Source organism: Chiloscyllium plagiosum, chromosome 4 (genome assembly GCF_004010195.1).
Source record: "Chiloscyllium plagiosum isolate BGI_BamShark_2017 chromosome 4, ASM401019v2, whole genome shotgun sequence".
In the NCBI taxonomy this organism is placed as follows: domain Eukaryota; kingdom Metazoa; phylum Chordata; class Chondrichthyes; order Orectolobiformes; family Hemiscylliidae; genus Chiloscyllium; species Chiloscyllium plagiosum.
Window position 1 is genome coordinate 122,891,757 of NC_057713.1, and position 21,798 is coordinate 122,913,554.

At 43.8% G+C, this 21,798-nt stretch overlaps 1 protein-coding gene across 3 annotated transcripts in view; it reads left to right on the forward strand.

Annotated features, from left to right (window-relative positions):
- The first annotated feature begins 258 nt into the window (after positions 1–258).
- LOC122549383 (adenosine deaminase-like) overlaps positions 259–21,798 on the forward strand; it is a 62,571-nt gene continuing 41,031 nt past the window's right edge. For 2 of the 3 annotated variants that reach the window (XR_006311515.1, XM_043689115.1), the window contains exons 1-3: positions 259–306; positions 976–1,026; positions 3,510–3,571. Coding sequence is in view for 2 of the 3 variants with exons in the window: in XM_043689115.1 (XP_043545050.1) it covers positions 274–306; positions 976–1,026; positions 3,510–3,571 (146 nt within the window). In the remaining variant the exon portion in view is untranslated. The other variant, XM_043689116.1, reaches the window with a different exon arrangement.

Consider the following 21,798-nt stretch of genomic DNA (forward strand, 5'->3'; position numbering starts at 1 on the left):
AGCCTAAGTATCTATCTGACTTACCATTCAACTTTGGTCTTTATTTTGTTCTTCTCCCTAAATGATTTGTTTGATCCCTACATTATTCTCATTCCTGCACTTGTACCCCACCCTTGACACTTCCTTAAGGATCTCGCATTCTTTTCCAGTGCCACTAATTCATTCATGTTCCGCGGTCGTAACAAATAAACAGCTTTCCATCCAACTTAATCTCTCTGTCCAGTTGAAACTGTCAGCCCTTATCAGCACCTTACACTGGATCAAATGTGAGAAATGCTTCTCGTTTTCCGTATTTCCATTCCATCGGTAAGTTCTCTCCCAGTGGTGTAGAGATATTGAAAAATAATAGGTCAGCAGGTTTCTAGTTGGCATATAGCTCAAATAAACGGAAAGCGTATGTTGCAATGCTAAGTTTGACTTGGTTGTTGAGAATGAGGCAGGAACATAGCTCCTACAGAACCGGAGCCACCCAATGTTGCTTGAGTCGCTTTTTCAATGGAGCAATTCGAAATGAACCTCACTAACTTGCCCGAGTCTTGTATCTGTCAGTTGTCCTTCAGAAAGTGCATATTTTCTCCTTTAAAGAGTGCATGCTTTTGGATCCTACCCCCCCCCCCAAAAAAAACCCGATAAAATACAACATGCCTTTGGGGAGTATGATTAATGAGATCATGCTTAACGATGATGTCTGTTACTCGTGTATTCGTTTCTCAGAAATATGTTTCACATGAGGCGACTTTATTGGACAACACCGGGGAGATGTTGCAAATAGAGTGGTGGCGAAAGTCATTGTTTATTCTGGCGACTTTGACAATTAGGCAAATTTGAAAGCTTGGGTAGAGCTATCCTTTCCAGTGAAAAATAAGCAGCAAGATATTGAGCAATACAAAGAGGCGTGTTTTTGTTTATATCTGATGTCAGCCAAAAAAAACAAGCTGTACTTTAAATGAACCGCAGTTTGCTCGTACCCTACAGATTCTGAGTATGGCAGGAGTAACCTCAAGAGCAGTCTTCACTAAACCCAAGGTAAGACGGACTTTAAAGTGACGGTCGTTTCTGCAGGAATTCCAACCTAATGTGTGGTGTCCGTTCAACTTTTTGTTTTGGCAGGGAGTGGTTGTTTAATTTAAAGGACTTTCCCATCCCTCACTGCTTTAAACATTTCGGTTACGTTTACTAGATGTATGTTTTCATTGACTGTCACACTGGAGGTCGCCCCCCGCCCCCCCCCAAAGATTTGTTTGATTTTTTCCAAACGTCCCGTTGAAAAATGAATTATCTTGGGAATATTCATCCAGCCGCAGTGATTTTTCCTGCGGTCATTCATCGATTGAAGTTAATGCACACATTTAATATACTGGTGATGTTGGATGTGCAGTATGTCAATTCTAGTCTGAGGTATTCAATGGATGTCAGCGGCTTTAGTTTATAGCATCATAAAGTAAGAAAGAGATCCTTCAGCCAATCCACCACCAAAAATAAAACTGCTACCTTCACAAGGATGTTGCCACGATAGGAGGGTTTGAGCTGTAAGGAGAGGCTGAATACGCTGGGGCTATTTACCCTGAAGCTGGAGGCTGAGGGGTGACCTCTGGAAGTTTATAAAATCACCAGGGGCATGGAGAGGGTGAATATCGGTGGTCTTTTCCCCAGGGTAGGTGAAGCCGAAACTAGAGGCCATAGGTTTCAGGTGAGAGGGGAAAGGTTTAAAAGGGACCTAAGAGGCAACATTTTCACACAGAGGGTGGTACATGTATGGAATGAGCTGCCAGAGGAAGTGGTGGAGGCTGGTACAATTACAGCATTTAAATTGCATTTGGATGGTTATATGAATAGGAAGGGTTTAGATGGATATGTCCCAAATGCTGGCAAATGGGACTAGATTAATTTAGGGCATCTGGTCGGCATGGACGTGTTGGACCGAAGGGTCTGTTTCCGTGTTGCCCATCGACTCCAGTCCCACTTTCCTGCACTAGGCCTGGAGTTAGCCTTGAATGAAGTGACCCTTCAAGGGCTCATCAAGTACTTGTGAGGGTTTTTGCGTCAACTACCCTCATGGGCAATGCATTCCAGACAACTACTGCCATCTTGCGGCAGGTTCAGAACACATTTTGTGCAGTGCTAAATTACTTAATACTGGCGTTACATTTGGAATGTCAGTGCACAGTTATTCAGATCGAAATCAGGATGTGCACAAATCATTGTGAACCAACCCAGATTCTGTTGTATAGAGAGGCATGCCTTTTTTAAAGGCAACTCCAATCAAAGACTACACTTGTAGCTAGCAAACAATAAATATACCAATTATCATTTTGTATCAGTTTTTCAACAATTAAAAATTATTAGAGGTGATTCTTCAAGTTAGCTGTCACGCTGCTGTTTACAAATACCCATCCAGTTAGTAAAGTCCCATCAGCATTTGACACCAATTGTTATTAAATCTGTAAACTTCGAAGAAAAAGCTTGTTTACTATTGACATGTTGACCAGCCTTTGTTCGGAAAAACGATGACCCTTTCACACTACCTTAAATATGTTGAAAACCAAAATACTACAGATGCTGCAATAAAAGCCAAAAGTGCTGGAGAAACTCAGCATTGATAGCGAGAGAAACAGAGTTAATGTTTCAAGCCCAATATGCCTTCAATGAAGAGTATCTTAAATATAAGCCTAGGATAAGTCAAAGTGCCACAGAATGCACTCTTGTATCCTTAGTTTCCTATAGCTAACATTTCTTCGCACTTTAAACACGTGATCTTTACCACCATATGACCATACAAAGTTGCAGAACATTTTTTAAAAAAAAATTCTCTGGGTCTGTGTCCTAAAAGGATGATCCCAAATTTTTAAACAAAGTGCTTTGTGTGTCAAAGGTGTGACAAGTGCAATGGGAGTCTGGGAGTATGGTGCTGGCACAGTTTGGGTTTTGGCACCATATTTGGTACATTTTTCAATATTCCAATCTACACTGACTTCATTTCTTTTCAAGATCATGTGATTACTTGCCTCACCTTCCAAGCTTCAGATTATCCAAGAAGACTGCCTATTGGCCCGCAGATTCGGTAGGGGGCTAGGAATCTTGTTTTCAGTGTCTTTGTGCGCCATTTGGGGATCTGGCAAGGGGATCCACAGAAGATACACCTCTGCTGCTGCCATTGGCACCTCAACACAACCTCTTCAGCAACCCAACCTCCCTGACATCCCAATCTCAACCCATCTACTTGACTGTGGAAGATCCAGTGTGGTACTGGCTGTGGCTGCACTCTCAGATACTGAAGAGCTGCTGGTCTCAGACTGGAGGTGGTACCTCCACCCTGCACTCGATGATTCCATGAATCAATGTGCCCCCTGAGGACAACCAAGATCCTGCTGGCACTGGGACACTTAATTTCATCAGAGTAGTTAAAATGTGCGATTGCATGGGTGACACCTGTTTCTGTTGTGGAAATCAGTTCACATGCCAGCCGTATTAAATCCCATCTATTACGTTGCTTTGTCTCTCTTTTACAGGTTGAACTTCACTGTCATCTTGATGGGGCCATAAGACTTAAAACTATTCTGCACTTTGCCAGGTATGTGAATTAGTGCATGTTATTCCAGCTTATCTTACTGTCTGTGCAAAATAAAGGCTTCATTATGGCTCTTTGGCATTGGGAAGAGTATCAGTGAGATTAATTATTCCAGGTTCTCATCACCCTCTGTAATGTTTCCTTCTCCCAGTGTATGATCCCACAATGTATGAGAACACTCACTCTTCCAATTTTTTTAACAACCCAGCTACGAAGGCCCACGATCAATGATCGTGTCTCAGTTCTTCACAACCGCCATGAGCACCAGTCTCGAACTCAATGGGTTGCTCGGAATCCCAACATCCTGTGTTTTCTCAGTCTCTGTGCACTCCAACTTATAAATAATTCAGCACACCTAACTTTGAGCTTTGGTTAAACTCTTCCAGATTCCCTCATGTGATTCTAGATCATGGCATTCCTATAGTCATGCTGGTTCATGGCAATTCTCCATTTCCTGCTTGTTTGCATTTTCCAGGGCTGTTTTCCACTGTGCAACTACAAACCCATGTTTGATGGAGTGACTGGAATGACTTCTGCCCTGCAGATTTCTTAAATTGAGTTCCCTGATTGGGGCTGTTGGGAGCCCTGGCTGACAGATATAAACAGGAGTCCCGAGGTTCTGCTAACTCTTGGAGCCGGCTTTGTGTTAGCTGGGTCAGTATCATGTACCATGCATATGTAAATAAAGGGTGACTTGGTGACGGGATACTGGCCTTTGTGGAGCTATTTCATTCACAGTACAAAACTTCATTATTGCTGAAAGGCACATTTTGCTGAAACTTTTCCTCTTGCTCATATCAGGGCATTTTGTGAGAACACAAATTATCACTCAAATTTTTTTTCTTGCAAAGTATCCCGATGAGTGCAAGATGGAAAGTTTTGACAAACTTTTTGTCCGGTAAATTCCTGGGAAGTGTTGCTGAACAAAGAGACCTTGCAACGCAGGTTCATAGCTCCTTGAAAGTGGAGTTGCAGGTAGATAGGATAGTGAAGAAGGCGTTTGGTATGCTTTCCTTTATTGGTCAGCGTATTGTGTACAGGGGTTGGGAGGTCATGTTGCGGCTGTACAGGACATTGGTTAGGCCACTGTTGGAATATTGCGTGCAATTCTGGTCTTCCTATTGGAAAGATGTTGTGAAACTTGAAAGGATTCAGAAAAGATTTACAAGGATGTTGCCTGGGTTGGAGGATTTGAGCTATAGAGAGAGGCTGGACAGGCTGGAGCTGGTTTTCCCTGGAGCGTCGGGTGACCTGATAGAAGTTTACAAAATTATGAGGGGCATGGATAGGGTAAATAGACAAAATCTTTTCGCTGAGGTCAGGGAGTCCGGAACTAGAGGGCATAGGTTTAGGGTGAGAGGGGAAAGATATAAAAGAGACCTAAGGGGCAACTTTTTCACACAGAGGGTGGTACGTGTATGGAATGAGCTGCCAGAGGAAGTGATGGAGGCTGGTACAATTGCAACATTTAAGAGGCATTTGGATGGGTATATGAATAGGAAGGACTTGGAGGGATATGGGCCAGATGCTGGCAGTGGGACTAGATTGGGTTGGGATATCTGGTCGGCATGGACGGGTTGGACCGACAGGTCTGTTTCCATGCTGTACATCTCTATGACTCTACTGAAATCTAACATATCTTGCCAGACCAAAGATCCATTCATTCCATTATAAAATATCTCCTTACAAACTTTCTGTTAAAGTTTTCACTGAATTAGCTATTTGTTAGCTCCTCTCTGACTTCCTTTATCAGTGATGGCCTCCAAACTATTGTATGCTCCCCACCCCACCCCACCCCACCCTTCCATCCATTACGCTGAGTAAATACATTATCGTGCATGGCAGTAAACACACACAAAAACAGATATGAGAAGGACAGAAGAGGGACAAAATTGAAGGGAAGCGACAATGACGAAAAAGGGAACTGCAAAAATGGAATTATAAAATAACAGACTGGAGTGCTTTACACAACACCAGAGAAGAAAACCAGATGAGCAAGTCAAGAATTAAGACAAAAAATGCATGGGAGACATAGATACACATTTCTTTGATTGTTGGTGATATCAAAATGGTCTGAATTTTAAAAAAGGGGGAATCAATCACCTCCATCTTTTTGCCATCTGACAAGGGCAATTAAAATCAATCCTGTAAGTTCCTTGTGCTCAATTTTACCATTTATATACTTTTGCAAATATGTCACAGTAACTGTACAAATTACCCAGGATGACAGCAGCTCCTTTGCTCTCTGCCAGCTGAGTAACTCTCTTTCTTTCTTTTTAACAGCTTCAGCAGTAACAATAGTGACTTCTATTTATGTACTACCTTTATCATAAGGAAACAAAGAAACATAGAAAATATGTGCAGGTGTGGGCCATTTGGCCCTCCCCAGTCTGTACCACCATTCAACATAATCATGACTGATCTTATAACTTCAGTCTCCCGCTCCCGCTTTCTCTCTATACCCCTTGATCACTTTGGCTGCAAGAGACTTGTCCAGCTCACTCTTGACAAACTGGCTCCAACACTTCCAGTGAGAGAGAATTCCACAGGCTCACAACTCTGAGTGAAGAAATTCTTGCTCATCTCAGTTGTGAATGGCTCACCCCTTATTCTTAGACTGTGAATCCTTGTTCTGGATTCTTCCCGCATCCAGCCTGTCCAGTCCCATCAGGATTTTATATGTTTCTACCAGATATCACCCACCCACCCCATTCTTCTAAATTCCAGAGTACAAGCCCAGTCGATCCAATCTTTCTTCACATGTCAGTCCTGCCATCCCAGGGGTCAATCTGGTGAACCTTTGCAGGACTCCTTCACGAGCAAGAATGAGCTTCCTCAAACTAGGAGACCAAAACTGCACATGATACTTAAGGTGTCCCCTCACCAAGGCCATGTATAACTGCATTTCCAGCGATCAACTCAACACAACATCTACTTCAAATCTACTGACTCCCACAACTACCTGGACTACACCTCCTCCCACCCTACCTCCTGTAAAAATGCTATCCCTTAGTCCCAATTTCTCTACCTCCACCACATCTGCTCCCAGGAGGACCAATTCCACTCCAGAACATCCTAGATAGCCTCCTTCTTCAAAGACGGCAATTTCCCCTCCCATGTGGTCAACAATGCCCTCCAGCTCATCTCCTCTACTTCCCGCACCTCTACCCTTGAACCCTACTCCTCCAATCACAACAAGGGCAGAATCCACCTGGTCCTCACCTTCTACCCCACCAACATCCGGATACAACGCATCATCCTTCGCCATTTCCACCACCAATAAACAGAATCTCACCACCAGACATATATTTTTCTCCCCACCCCAATCTGTGTTCTGCAGAGAGCATTCCCTCCATGACTCCGTTGTTAGGTCCATGCCCCCACAAACCCACCCTCCACTCCTGGCACCTTCCCCTGCCACTGCAGGAAGTGCCACCTGCACCCACACCTTTGTCCCCCCCCCCACCTCATCTCCAACTAAGGCCCCATAGGATCCTTCCACACCTGGCAGAGATTTTCCTGTACCTCCAAACACGTATCTACTGTGTCCATTTGCTCCCGTTGTGGTCTCCTCTACACTAGGGAGACAGGACGCCAACTTGCAGAACATTTCAGACAACATCTCCAGGACACCTGCACCAAACAACCCCATTGCCCTGTGGCCGAACACTTTCAACTCTTCCTCCCACTCCACTAAGAACATGCAAGTTCTGGGCCCCCTCCACCGCCAGATTCTAGCCACCCAATGCTTGGAGGAAGAATGCCTCATCTTCTGCCTTGGGATCTTCCAACCTCACGGGGTCAATATTGATTTCACCATTTTCCTCATCTCACCTTATCCGAGATCCAACCTTCCGACTCGGCACTGCCCTCTTAAACTGTCCATCTTCTTTCCCACCTATGCGCTCAACCCTCCACTCTGACCTATCACCCACCCCCCCCACCCCCCCCACCTCCATCTACCTATCGCATTCCCAGCTATCTCTCCCCAGCCCCATCCCCTTCCCATTTGCCTCTCAGCCCCCTTGGGTCTCCTGCTGAACAGCTTATGCTCAAAACGTCGACTCTCCTGCTCCTTGGAGCCTGACCGGCTGTGCTTTTCCAGCACCACACTTTCTGACTGTGATCTCCAGCATCTGCAGTCCTCATTTTCTCCCTGTATAACTGCAGCAAACATCCCTACTCCTCTACTCCGATCCTCTTGCTATGAAGGCCTGCCATTAGCTTTTCTCACTGTCTTCTGCACCTGCATGCCAAACTTCAGCAACTTTTCCACCATGAAACATCCTAAAGAGTTTCAGAGGAGCTTTATTAAAGCAAAATTCATAACAGATAGACGATCAAAGAAGTTGTTATTAAGGAACATCTTAAAGGCGAATAAAAAGAGAGGTAGTGAGATTTCAGGAGAAAATTCTCAAGCTTCCCTAAGACAGCTGAATGCCCAGAACCAGTGTTTCTCAAGAGACCTCTAGAAACACATGAGCGTAGATGTCTTGGAACATTGTGGGCCAAGAGTTGACAGAGGGAAACAGGACTGAAAGCAACAAATGCTGCAGATCACAGCAGGTCAGGCAGCACCCATGGAGAGAGAGCAGGCTAACGTTTAGACTCTAAGTGACTGGTCATTAGAGCTGATGTGAAGTGTGGAGGGGGCAGCATTTATGCTTTAACTTGGTGGAGGGGGGAGTTGGTAGGGTGCTGCTAGAGAAAAGATGTGGATAGTTCAGGTTAAGTGATTGGGATGTGAGAATGGCAGAACAATGGTGTGTCTCCTGCCAGATGTGAAAGGACAGTAACTGGGTTGGGGGAGGGGAGTACATGATAATTAGATAAAAGACCAGGAAGAAATTTTCACAATAAAAAAGTGTTGAACTCAATAAGAAGCCCAGAAGGCTGTAAAGTGCCTAGTCTGAAGATGAGATGTTGATCCTCCAGTTTGCGCTGTGACTCACTGGAACAGTGCAGCACACTGAGGACAGATACATGGGGTATGTGAGCAGGATGTTGTGTTAAAATGACCAGCTACAGGAAGATTGGGGTCCCTGCTTGCCCACAGACCGGAGGTGTTCCACAAAGTGGTCACCCAATCTGTGTTTGGTTTCTCCAATGTAGAGTAGGCCACATTGGGTGCAGTGAATACAATACACAAGAGTGTAGGAGATACAGGTGAAATGCTCTCTGGGCTGTTGGATGGTGAGCAGGGAGGAGGGGAAAGGGCAGGTTTTGCACCTTCTGCAGTTACATGGGAAGATGCTGTGGAGAAGAGAGGTGGGGTGGGGTGGTGTTGGTAATTGTGGAATGGTCTAGGGGTGTCTTGGAGTGAATGATCCCTGCGAAATGCAGACGTGGTAATGACATGAAGGGATGTGAAAACATGGATAAGAGTCTTCAATTGGAGGTGTTGCTGGACTAGAACCAGTGTAGGTCAGAATGTACCAGGGTGTTGGGTGAACAGGGCTTAATGTGTGAGGGTGTAGGTGGTAGAGATTGAGATGGCCTCAAGTAGATGGTGCATATAATGTGATAGGTCAGTCAGGAATTAATTGGGGTAGAGAGAAAGTGAAGACTGCAGATGCTGGAGATCAGAGTCAACAAGTGTGGTGCTGGAAAAGCACAGCAGGTCAGGCAGATCAGAGGAACAGAAGAATTGATGTTTTGTGTACCAAGGACCAGATATAGATGAGAATAAAGAGGGGGCGTCTGTTGGAAAAGGTATGCAACTTGGAAGTGAAGCCATTAAAGAGACTATTAACAGATAGACAAGAATAGAATCAGTTGAATGCATTCCCTTCTGCTGAACAATAATGGAGAGGCATTGCGGGAGGGTGATATGGTTGACCATGTCTTAGTCTTCAGACAAGTTGGAAAAAAACAAGGAGGGAAAGTTTACTTTTGCCATAATCATGCGGGATGGAAGTTGAGAGTTTGATTTTAAAAGTTTCAGTTTCTGTGACACTGGCAGAACATTGATTGGAGGGTTTCAACCATGGTATTCCAGGAAAGGTGGATAGAGCTTTGGAAGGTCACAACATGCTTTTGAGTAGAAGGGAAAGTAGGAAATGTAGCATTGGTTTTGCAAAGGTGGTCAGGTTAAGGTTTTTGTTTTGAGGACTGGACTGATAACAGCTTCAATGGAGAGAAGAATGATACTTAAGGGATATCCCTGAATAAAATTGGCCAATGTGAGGATCAGGAGGGATAGTAAGGTGATCAGTAGTTTGGTGGGGAGTAGGAATGAATGAGCAGGAAGTGGATGTCATGGACATATTTACCACAGAGAGAAAATCACGGGCGATCGAAAACAAACCAGAGGAAGATACAAATTTGAGATTGGAGCAGGGGAACCCTGAAAGGAGGATTGGCTCAGCAGACTACTAGAAGGAAGGAAAGTGGCAGAAACAATGAATTAAATGGTGATAATCTTAGCACATAAGAAGTTCACAAGCTTCTTGCGCATATTATTGAAGATCAGGAAGTTAGAAGAAAGAGACGATTAAAAGCATGTTTTAATGAAGCTGAAGTTTATCTTTGCATTCCAGCATGACCCTGAAATAACAGGCAGTGTTAACAGACTGAGTTGATGTTGACTTGACAAATGATGGAAAACATAGCTAGATGAGAAGGTGTCATAATCTCTGTCAGGATAGCATCAAGGTCATCACAACCTGCAAAATGTGATCACAGATTGCAAAGACCTTTGTTGATCCTGGGGGAAGATATTCAGGCAGGCAATGCACGATGACCCACTGTCAGAGTGCACAGCAATGGAAGAGTTGAGATGGACAGGAAGAAGATTGACAAGATTAGCCTTTAGTAGGCTTGCTGGGCTGGAGATGGGAGAGAGAGTAGGATGGGGCAATTGTGGCTGTTGCTGGGAATGAGACAATGCAAAATGTGTGGATCGGAAAGGCTGCTGACATCACCATTATACTCTCCTATAACCACAGAAGACCCAGAAGCAAGAACGCCTACACCAACAGGTTTAGGAACAGCTTCTTCCCTGCCATTATTAGACTGATGAATGGACTATCTAATTTCAAATAATGTTGAACTTGTTAATGTTGATCTTGCTTCACACACCTCCTGTGCAGTGTAACCTGTATGCCTCACTCTATCTAACCACCCTATGATCTGTTTGTCCTTGCTTACCATAGCCTGCCTGTACTGCTTGCAAACAAAACTTTTCACTGTGGTTAGGGACACACAGAACACAAAACATTAGAACATAGAACATTACAGCAAAGTACAGGCCCTTCAGCCTTCGATGGTTTCACAGGGTGGTGCAACAATCTGAAGCCCATCTAATCTACATTATTCCATTCTCGTCCATATTCTGGATTAGTGATGCTGGAAGAGCACAGCAGTTCAGGCAGCATCCAAGGAGCAGCGAAATCGACGTTTCGGGCAAAGCCCTTCATTCTCGTCCATATGCCTATCCAATGACCGTTTAGTGCCCTTAAAGTTGGTGAGTCTACTACTGTTGCAGGCAGTGCGTTCCGTGCCCTTATTACTCTCTGAATAAAGAAACTGCCTCTGACATCTGTCTTATATTTATCACCCCTCAATTTAAAGCTATGTCCACTCTTGCTAGCCACTGCCATCAATGAAAAAGGCTCTCATTGTCCAACTTATGTAACTCTCTGATTATCTTATATGTCTCAATTAAGTCACCTCTCAACCTTCTTCTCGCTGATGAAAACAGCCTCAAGTTCCTCAGCCTTTCATTGTAAGATTTTCCTTCCATACCAGGCAATGTCATACTAAACCTCCTGTGAACCCTTTCCAAAGCTTCCACATCCTTCCTATAACGCGGTGACCAGAATTATATGCAATACTCCAAACGTAGCCGCACCAGAGTTTTGTACAGCTGCAGCTTAATCTCATGATTCCAAAACTCAAACCCTCTACCAATAAAAGCTAACACACCGTATGCCTTCTTAACAACCCTATCAACCTGGGTGGCAACTTTCAAGGATCTATGTACCTGCACACCGCGATCTCTCTGCTGATTTACACTACCAAGAATCTTATCTTTAGCTCAGTACTCTGCATTCCTGGTACTCCTTCCAAAGTGAGTCACCTCACACCTTCCTGCATTAAACTCCATTTGCCACCTCTCAACCCAGCTCTGCAGCTTGTCTATGTCTCTCTGTAACCTATAACATCCTTCATCACTATCCACAACTCTATCGACCTTAGTGTCATCCGCAAATTTACTAACCCATCCTTCTATGCCCTCATCCAGGTCATTTATAAAAATGATAAACAACAGTGGACCCAAAACCGATTGTTGACGTACCCCAATAGTAACTAAACTTCAGGATGAACATTTACCATCAACCACCACTCTCTGTCTTCTTTCAGTTAGCCAATTTCTGATCCAAACCACTAAATCATCCTCAAGCCTATGTCTCTGTATTTTCTGCAATAGCCTACCGTGGGGAACCTTATCAAATGCCTTACTGAAATCCAGAAACACCACATCAACCACTTTACCCTCATCCACCTGTTTGGTCACCTTTTCAAAGAGCTCAGTAAGGTTTGTGAGGCACGACCTACCGTTCACAAAACCGTGTTGACTATCTCTAATCAATTTCCTCCTTTCTCGATGATCATAAATCTTATCTCTTATAACCCTTTCCAACACCTTACCCACAGCGAGGTAAGGCTCCCTTGTCTATAATTACCAGGGTTGTCTCTACTTCTCCTCTTGAACAAGGGGACAACATTTACTATCCTCCAGTCTTCTGGCACTATTCCTGTAGACAATGACGACATAAAGATCAAAGCCAAAGTCTCAGTGATATCCTCCCTGGCTTCCCAGAGAATCCTAGGATAAATCCCATCCAGCCCAGGGAATTTATCTATTTTTACACTTTCCAGAATTGCTAACACCTCCTCCTTGTGAACGTCAATCCCATCCAGTCGATTAGCCTTTATCTCAGTATTCTGTCTTTTTCTATTGTGAATACTGATGAAAAGCATTCATTTAGCACTTCCCCTATCTCCTCTGACTCCATGCACAGCTTTCCACTGCTGTCCTTGATTGGCCCTAATCTTACTTCCATCATTTTTTTTGTTCCTGATATACCTATAGAAGGCCTTAGGGTTTTCCTTGATCTTATCCGTCAATAACTTATCATATCCCCTCCTAGTTTTTCTTAGCTCTCTAGTTCTTTTCTGGCTAACCTGTAACTCTCAAGTGCCCTAACTGAGCCATCACATCTCATCTTAACATAGGCCTTCTTTGTCCTCTTGATAAGGGATTCGATTTCCTTAGTAAACCATGGCTCACTATCACCAAAGTGCTCACCTACCTCCAAGTCTAACACCTGGCCAGATTCATTACCCGGTACCAAATCCAATGTGGCCTCTCCCCTTGTTGGTATGTCTACATACTGTGTCAGAAAACCTTCCTACGCACATAAGACAAAAACTGACCCCCTAAAGTACTTGAATTGTAGTACAGGGGAACCTTGATTATCTGAACGAGAGGGGCGGGCACTTTTCATTCAGATAATTGATTATTCGCTTAATCGATTCAATGCCTTTACTCCATGGGGTCGGAGTTTTCTATTAAGTCTGCTGCCTGTTCAGACTAGGCAGCAGCACACTGCGTGTGAGCCCCCACCGCCCATCCGCCCTCAAACCCCATCCAACACCGACCCCCCCCAAATTCCTGCTCGACCCCCCCGCCCGCCCCCCAACCTAGTCCAACAATTTCCCCGCCCCACCCCCGCCCCCGTGCACCCCTGCCCCCTCTCCGGGGCAGCCGGACTGGGCACCCACAATAAGGCTGCTGCTGCTCCTGCCTTTTGGTGGGGAGAGGGGTGAGTCTCCAAATGGCGCGTGTGTACACACACCACACACACACACACACACACACACAACTTTTTGACAGGTTCCACCTTTGCCCTGTACAGGACAGTGTTGGAGAGATTATCTGGGGAAGGGGGTTTAAGAAACACCCTTGTATAGGACTCCAGGGAAAGTGTGGGGAGGGGGTGGGAGGTGAGTCATTTAGAGAAGATGCCTGCGCTCCCATCAGTCCAGGACTGTTCTCGGCAGCACTTTTAATTACTGTAAACAAAATATGCGATCAGTGTTGGAGACACGTCTTTGATGTAATGTTTCTGTTGGGACCTCGATCTCCTTCGGATAATCTGATTTTCGGATAATTGGTAATCGGATAATTGAGGTTCCCCTGTATTTCCAGTCAATATTAGGAAAGTTAAAGCCCCCATAACAACTACCCTGTTACTCTCGCTTCTATCAAGGATCATCTTTGCTATCCTGTCCTCTACATCTCTGGAACTATTCAGAGGCCTATAGAAAACTCCCAACAGGGTAACCTCTCCTTTCCTGTTTCTAATCTCAGCCCATACTACCTCACTAGACGAGTCTTCAAATGTCCTTTCTGCAACAGTAATACTGTCCTTGACTAACAGTGCCACACCCCCCACCTCTTTTACCATTTTCTCTGTTCTTACTGAAACATCTAAATTCCTGCTCCACCCATGTCTCTGAAATGGCCACAACATCAAAATCCCAGGTTAAAGTGAGGACTACAGATGTTGGAGATCAGAGTCAAGATTAGAGTGCTGCTGGAAAAGCGCAGCAGGTCAGGCAGCATCCAAGGAGCAGGAAAATTTGACATTTCAGGCAGGAACCCTTCATCAGGATGAAGGGTTCCTGCCTGAAATGTTGATTTTCCTGCTCCTCGCATGCTGCCTGACCTGCTGCGCTTTTCCAGCAGCACTCTGATCAAAATCCCAAGTACCAGCCCATGCTGCAAGTTCACCCACCTTATTCCAGATGTTGTTGGCATTGAAGTAGACACACTTCAAACCAACTTCTTGCTTGCCAGAGCTTTCTTGCGATCTTGAAATCTTAGTTCTGACTTCATATTCTCTCAACCTACTGTATACTCGATCTACAACTTTGGTTGCCATCTCCTGCTGAATTAGTTTAAACCCACCCGAAGAACATCAGCAAAATTCTCCCAACACGATATTGGTACCCTTCTGGTTCAGGTGAAGACCATCCAGTTTGTAGAGGTCCCACTTACCTACAAGACTACAATAAATCAAATCAAATCATATGGGAAGGATGTTGTGAAACTTAAAAGTGTTCAGGAAAAATATAAGGATGTTGCCAGGGTTGGACGATTTGAGCTATAGGGAGAGGCTGAATAGGCTAGGGCTGTTTTCCCTGGAGTGTTAGAGGTTGAGGAATGACCTTATAGAGGTTTATAAAATCATGAGGGACATGGATAGGATAAATAGACAAGGTATTTTTCATGAGTTTGGGAAGTCCAGAACTAGAGGGCATAGGTTTAGGGTGAGGAGGGAAAAATATAAAAGAGATCTAAGGAGAAACTTTTTTACTCAGAGGGTGGTGCGAGTATGGAATGAGCTGCCAGAGGAAGTGGTGGAAGCTGGTACAATTGAGGCATTTAAAAGGCATCTTGATGGGTTTATGAATAGGAAAGGTTTGGAGGGATATGGTCCGGGTGCTAGCAGGTGGGACTAGATTAGGTTGGGATATCTGGTCAGCATGGATGAGTTGGGCCGAAGGGTGTTTCCATGCTGTATATCTCTATGACTCTATGACTGTAAATCAAATGAAGCCTTTGGAGATTGCTAAGGAAGCTAAGATTGTCAAATGTAATTGCTGGCAAAAGAACAGGAAGTTCAAGGTATTTTAAAAGGTTGAAACAGGCATTTGGGAGAGCAGAGTAATTAAGACAGGAGAAGCAAAAACAGGCATGGTAATAAAAAGAGTAATCCAAGAGGAGTAAATATAAAAGAGACTGTAAAAATTGAAATTGAGTGATGGATTCAGGTTCAGAGTGGCAGATAAATGCATAACTAATGGACACAGGGAGAACTCAAGTGATGTAGCTCTGAGTACATAATAATTGAGAGGATGCATAAAAATCTTGATTGTAAAACACAAGTTGATAGAAGGCTAGACGATAGAGTCCAGAGTTAAAGTTAACAGTTGCATGGTGGAATAACAATTTGCAATAGGCAGGGTGAGGTTAGAATGCTACATTGATAAAACTGTTGACTAGGCGCAGTGAGCAAAGTTAGGGAGGTATTGGAGTGCAGACTGTCAGAGGAGTTCTGATAGCAACCATTTTGCAGGAGTACAGAAGGCATTCAAAACTGTTTGCAGAGCAGAAAAATGCTAAAATTGGAGGTCAACATGAAATCCACACACAGTAGAGGTTTATCTTAAGAAGAGATTGCAACTGGGAAACCAAATAACCAGTGGCTAGTCATGAGCTCAGCATGTGACTGACATCAGTCACTCATCACAGCGGTCGAGGACAGACAGAAACTTGATCAAATCTACCTGAAACTGAGCTAAATATCCAACCATTTCACATTAAATGATGAAACTGCCCAACCGCTAACAAAACGTTTTCTACTCTGTTACTCGCAGGATATCTAAATCTATCCCTTGCAAGATTTTATATTTGATTAATCAGCAAAAATGCATATTCCTGCCACATTTGTCCTGTCGTACAACTTCTTGCAGCCACTTCCCTCTCTTACTTCCTTAATGGCAGCTATCCAAATATTGTCGCTTTTAATATTGGAATGTATCAGTGTCAGACTGCAATATCAACAGTATTTCTTTCCAATGTGCTGACGCTGTTTCTGAACCTTTCTGATTTATGGGTTTTGTAAAGTTGTGTGCATATGTTTATCTGTGCCCCTCCCCTCCCACCCCCAGTACCATTGTAGAAATTTCAATGTTTATATATGTTTTTCTATGAAAAAAAGACAAACCAACAAAAAGGTAAATCTTTTGAAAAGCACCACCTGATTCCTCCATCCACGAGATCCAAAATGAGTGCTCTCTGGTCCATAAGTTGTTCCAGTCCCACTATTAATTATATTTTTTTCACAAACTAGCAAATGAGACATACTGATGTGATTCATGTTGTACACTTCAAGTTGAAGCTTCAGTCTGACCAGTATGTTCATTTCCAAGTATTAATGCTTTTTAATGATTTAACCCTCTGTTAGTTCCCTAGTTTACTTTCATTTTAACCCACCTTTATGTCTACCTGCCCATTTAGCCCATTTGTACTTTGTGTTACAGACGGATGCAAATGGCTTCAAAGAAATGGTGAAAGAGGCTATTGGAAACAAGAAGATACATTTTCCACTTGTGTGGAGGCTTGATCATTGATTATGTTGAAAGCAGAGATTGATAGATTTCTGGTATTAAAGACATCACAGGATATAGGAAACCTACAGGAAATGGTATTGAGATGGAAACCAGCAATGCTCTAACTGAATGGTGGAGCGTACTCGAGAGGTCCATTGGTGCAATCCTACTTTTATTTCCTATGATTCTAAGTGTGATTCTAGTCCTAAACCTGACCCATTGACAAATTAATGTAAGGCAAGTTATGCTCACAAAGTGTAGTAGGACTACAGAGAAGTGAAATGTACCATCTGTTTGGCAACAAAAAGATCATTCCCACTGACAATAATTCAGATTTATAGCACGCTTTTCTTGATAAAAGCAGTTCTTAATAAGGTGGGAATCAAACCGAAAAGAAGCAGTAATGGGAAAGCTTGCTTTCAGAGATGGAGGGACAGTGGAGACCAAGGTCATTTTTAAGTGACCATTTGAGATCAAGAGGTTGTCAGCAGCAGGAAATAAGCAATTGTTAGAAGGAGAGGAGAGTACAGACAGTTGAATTTGGCTAAAGGAGAATGAAAAAGGGCCATGCAGTTATCTGAAGATGAGAATGGATCTTGGAGTCCAGTCACAAAAACATCAAGGGTCAGTCAATCTCAACACTGAACTGTCAGCCTGCATCATGGTCTCAAATTTCTGGACTAGATCTTCACAATTTTTTTTCATGGAAGCAAAAATACTATCAGAGAGCCAAGTTGGACACAAAAGAAAGAAAAGGAGAAAAAGCTGCAAACAATCAGGCAGAATCTGTCGACAGAGGAAATAAGTTGTAACCTTTCATGCCTAATAATTGGGCAGAAAAGTTTGCAAATAGGTGGATCAACAATGGGATATTTTCAAATCTGAAATGAAAATAAATACATTCCTGTGAGATGAACAGGGAATAGGATTCAGTGGATACATGGGAGAGTTCAAGGTAAAGGGAAACCTTTAAAGGGGAGGATATGATAAAATTAGAACATAATGTTAATATATGAAATTTCGAAGTAGTAAAGAAGTGAATAAGGAGAATAAAAGGTCAAAAATTGTAATGAAAGCAATTTTAGGAGATAAGAAAGAGAAATGTTAATTCAAAGTTTGTGCGAAGATTTGTAGCTCGGGTGCTCGTTGTTGTGGTTCTGTTCGCCGAGCTGGAAGTTTTTGTTGCAAACGTTTTGTCCCCTGGCTAGGCGACATCATCAGTGCTTGGGAGCCTCCTGCGAAGCGCTTCTTTGATGTTTCCTCCGGTGTTTATAGTGGTCTGTTCCTGCCGCTTCCGGTTGTCAGTTTCAGCTGTTCGCTGTAGTGGTTGGTATATTGGGTCCAGGTCGATGTGTTTGCTGATGGAGTTTGTGGATGAATGCCATGCCTCTAGGTGGGAGCTATCCTCAGGAGCTCCTGGCTGTGATCTTTTGCCTTTGGTGGAAATACCTACCAATCACGTGCCTATTTTTCTATAATGTCACACTTCAACACTGTCAGGTGGAGACAGGCGATTTTGAAGGGGTTCTTTACTTCTGGGCTTATCCCTTGTGGTCATTGCCCTCCTCATGCAGGTTCATGTTCTCTTTATAAAGCTTCGGTGCCAACTCCCTCAGTATTTGAGAAACTGCTGATCCTGCTGTCTCTCCCTCTTCTGCTGTTTATGAAGCTGCTGTCATAGAGTCATCCAGAACAGAAACAGACTCTTCTGTGCAATTCATCTGCGCCGACCAGATATCCTCATCTTACTTAGTCCCATTTGCCAGCATTTGGGCCATATCTAAACCCTTTCCATTCATGCACACATACGGATGCCTTTTAAATGTTGTACCCGCCTTCACCACTTCCTCTGTCAGCTCACTCCATACAGGCACCACCCTCTGTGTGAACAGGATGCCCTTCAGGTTCCTTTTAAATCTTGGCCCTCTCACCTTAAATCCATGCCTTTTAGTTTTGGACTCCTCCACCTTTGTAAAAACACCTTGGCTATTCACCCTGTCCATGCCCCTCATGATTTTATAAACCTCTATAAGGTCACCCCTCAGCCTTCAACACTCCAGGGGAAACAGCCCCAGCTTATTTAGTCTCTCCCTGTAACTCAAACCCTCCAGTCCCAGCAACTCTCTTGTAAATCATTTCTGCACCCTTTCAAGTTTAACAACATCCTTCCTTTAGAAGACCTGCCAGAATTGAATGCAGTTTTCCAAACATGGCTGAACCAATGTCCTGTACAGCTGTAACATGACCTCCCAACTCCTATAACTCAGTGTTCTGACCACTGAAGGCAAATATGCCAAATGCCAGATGACACCACCCTGTCTCCACTCTGAAGGAACTATATGCTTATTACCTACGTCTCTTTGTTTGGCAACACCCCCAGGTCCCTACCATTAACTGTATAATTCCTGCCATGCTTTGCCTTACAAACATGCAGCTACGCACATTTCTCTAAATTTAGCTCCATTTGCCACTCTTTGGCCCACTGGCCCCTCTGATCAAGGCCACGTTGTATTCTGAGATAATCTTCGTCGCTGCCCACTCCACCATCCATTTTGGTGTCATCTGCAAACTTACTAACTATACCTCCAATACCCTGGTGACTCACATTTTTTAATTTCAAAAATATAGATAATTTGTGAATAAAGTATATTTTTGAAATAAAAAAAATGTCAGCCACCAGAATACTGGAGGTAGGTTTCCAGATGACACTAAAATTGGTCGTGTAGTGGGAGTGAAGAAGATAATCTAAGAGTACAATGTGGTCTTGATCAGAGAATTTGTGAATAAAGTAGAAGTAAATACAAGTTCAAAACTGTTCAGGGTAGATTTTGTGCAGAAAATAAAGAGGAATGTTAACACTCATCAATAGACCTTCTATCCAGTTGCAACAAAAAAAATCATTTTCTAAACACGAAAGGGAAGTATTTACTTTCCCATTAAGGCTTGCACTCTGTCTCACACTGTTTCAGATACGCAGAGTTCTCCTCTTTCTCACTCGTTTACGTTATGCTGATTGTCCGCAGGTCCTCCCCTTTACCACTTGTCTAGGAATAGTATGTGATAGGAATGTTAAATTTTGTAAACAGTTATACTTTAAACCATATAGATCCAGGATAGAATGGAGTTGGGATTCATGTTGACATGGGAATGGGCTTTGTGGGAATGAATCCATAGCAAGCCACTGTAATATCAGTGTTAGAGGGCTTTTGTTAACATACACCTGAATCTCATAGGTCAGTCTGCAGATTCTGTGACAAAGAGAGAAAGGTTAGAGATAACGAATCTCAATTGTTCATCATAAGTGGGAACAGGCACTTAGATAAAAGAGATTTTAACAAGCCTGAAAGATTTGATTTCATTTATTGTTGTTGCATGTACCTAAGTACAGTGAAAAGTTTATTTTGCATGCAGTACAGGGGGATTATACCAATAAAGGACATACAGATCATAGTTTGATTGAACAGAGCGAGGTGTTCAAAGTTATGGCTGCACAAGAGGTACATAAAAAGCAGGATCAATATGAGATTTGAAATTCACGAGGTCCGTTCAGGCATCTAATAGCAGCGTGAAAGAAGCTGTTCTTGAACCTGTTGCTAGGTGTGGTAATGCTTCTATATCTTCTGCCTGACGGAAGAGATTGGAAGAGCTTATAACTGGGTTGGGAGAGGTCTCTGATGATGTTGGCTGCCTCTTCATGCAGTAACAAGGGCAGATGGAGTCAATGGATGGGAAGACGGATTGCGTGTTGCTCTGGGCTATGTTCACAACTTTCTGTAATCTCTTACAGTCCTGGACAGAGCAGTTGCCGTACCGAGCTGTGATGTACTCAGATAGAATGCTTCAAAAGTTTGTGAGGGTCCTTATGGACCTGCTCAATTTCCTGAGCCTGCTGAGGAATAAGAGTGGTTGTTGTGCCTTCTTGACTATCACATCAATATGGGTGGTTCAGGACCGATTGTTGGTGATCATCACTCCTGGGAACTTGATGCTTTTGACCCTCTCCACCTCAGCTCCATTGATGTTGGTGGGCATGGGGTCCTCCTTTCTTTCTGAAATTGATGATCAACTCTTTAATTTTGCTGACATTGAGGGAGAGATTTTTATCTTTGCACAGTGACACCAAGCATCCTACCTCCTTCCTGTCATTGTTTGATATCCGGCCTACAACAGTGGTATCATCAGCAAACTTGTAGCTGGCATTGGGACGAAATTTGGCCCCACAGTCATGAGTGGACACATCACTAGCTTTGGCTTGAGGGAAGGACCTCTGGGTAGTCTTCATTCTGAAAGTCAGATTGTGGATTAGAAGTTGCTTTAGTGGAAAAAGGAAGCAAGCACCAAGAGGCAAGAAAATAGCTCTGGACAGTTTCTGAAAAATGAACAACAGCACAGTACAGGCCTTGCAGCCCTTGATGTTGTGCCAGCCTTCTATCCTACTCTAAGATCAGACTAATGTACCTATCTTTCATTGTACTATCTGCCATGCACCTATTCAAGAGTCGCTTAAATGTCCGTAATGGTCTTTGCGGAAGGAGGAAAGGGGTTGAGCTGGACCCCACAATGAGGGATATATTTCCCTCCCCACCCCTTTCTGCCTTCTGCAAAGACCACTCCCTCCGTGACTACCTGGTCAGGTCCACGTCCCCCAACAACCCACCCTCCCATCCTGGCACCTTCCCCTGCCACCGCAGGAATTGCAAAACCTGTGCCCACACCTCCTCCCTCACCTCCATCCAAGGCCCCAAAGGAGCCTTCCACATCCATCAGAGTTTTACCTGCACGTCCACCAATATCATTTATTGTATCCGTTGCTCCCGATGCGGTCTCCTCTACATTGGGGAGACTGGGCGCCTCCTAGCAGAGCACTTTAGGGAACATCTTTGGGACACGCGCACCAATCAACCCCACCGCCCTGTGGCCCAACATTTTAACTCCCCCTCCCACTCAGCAGAGGACATGAGGTCCTGGGCCTCCTTCACCACCGCTCCCTCACCACCCAACACCTGGAGGAAGAACGCCTCATCTTCCGCCTTGGAACACTTCAA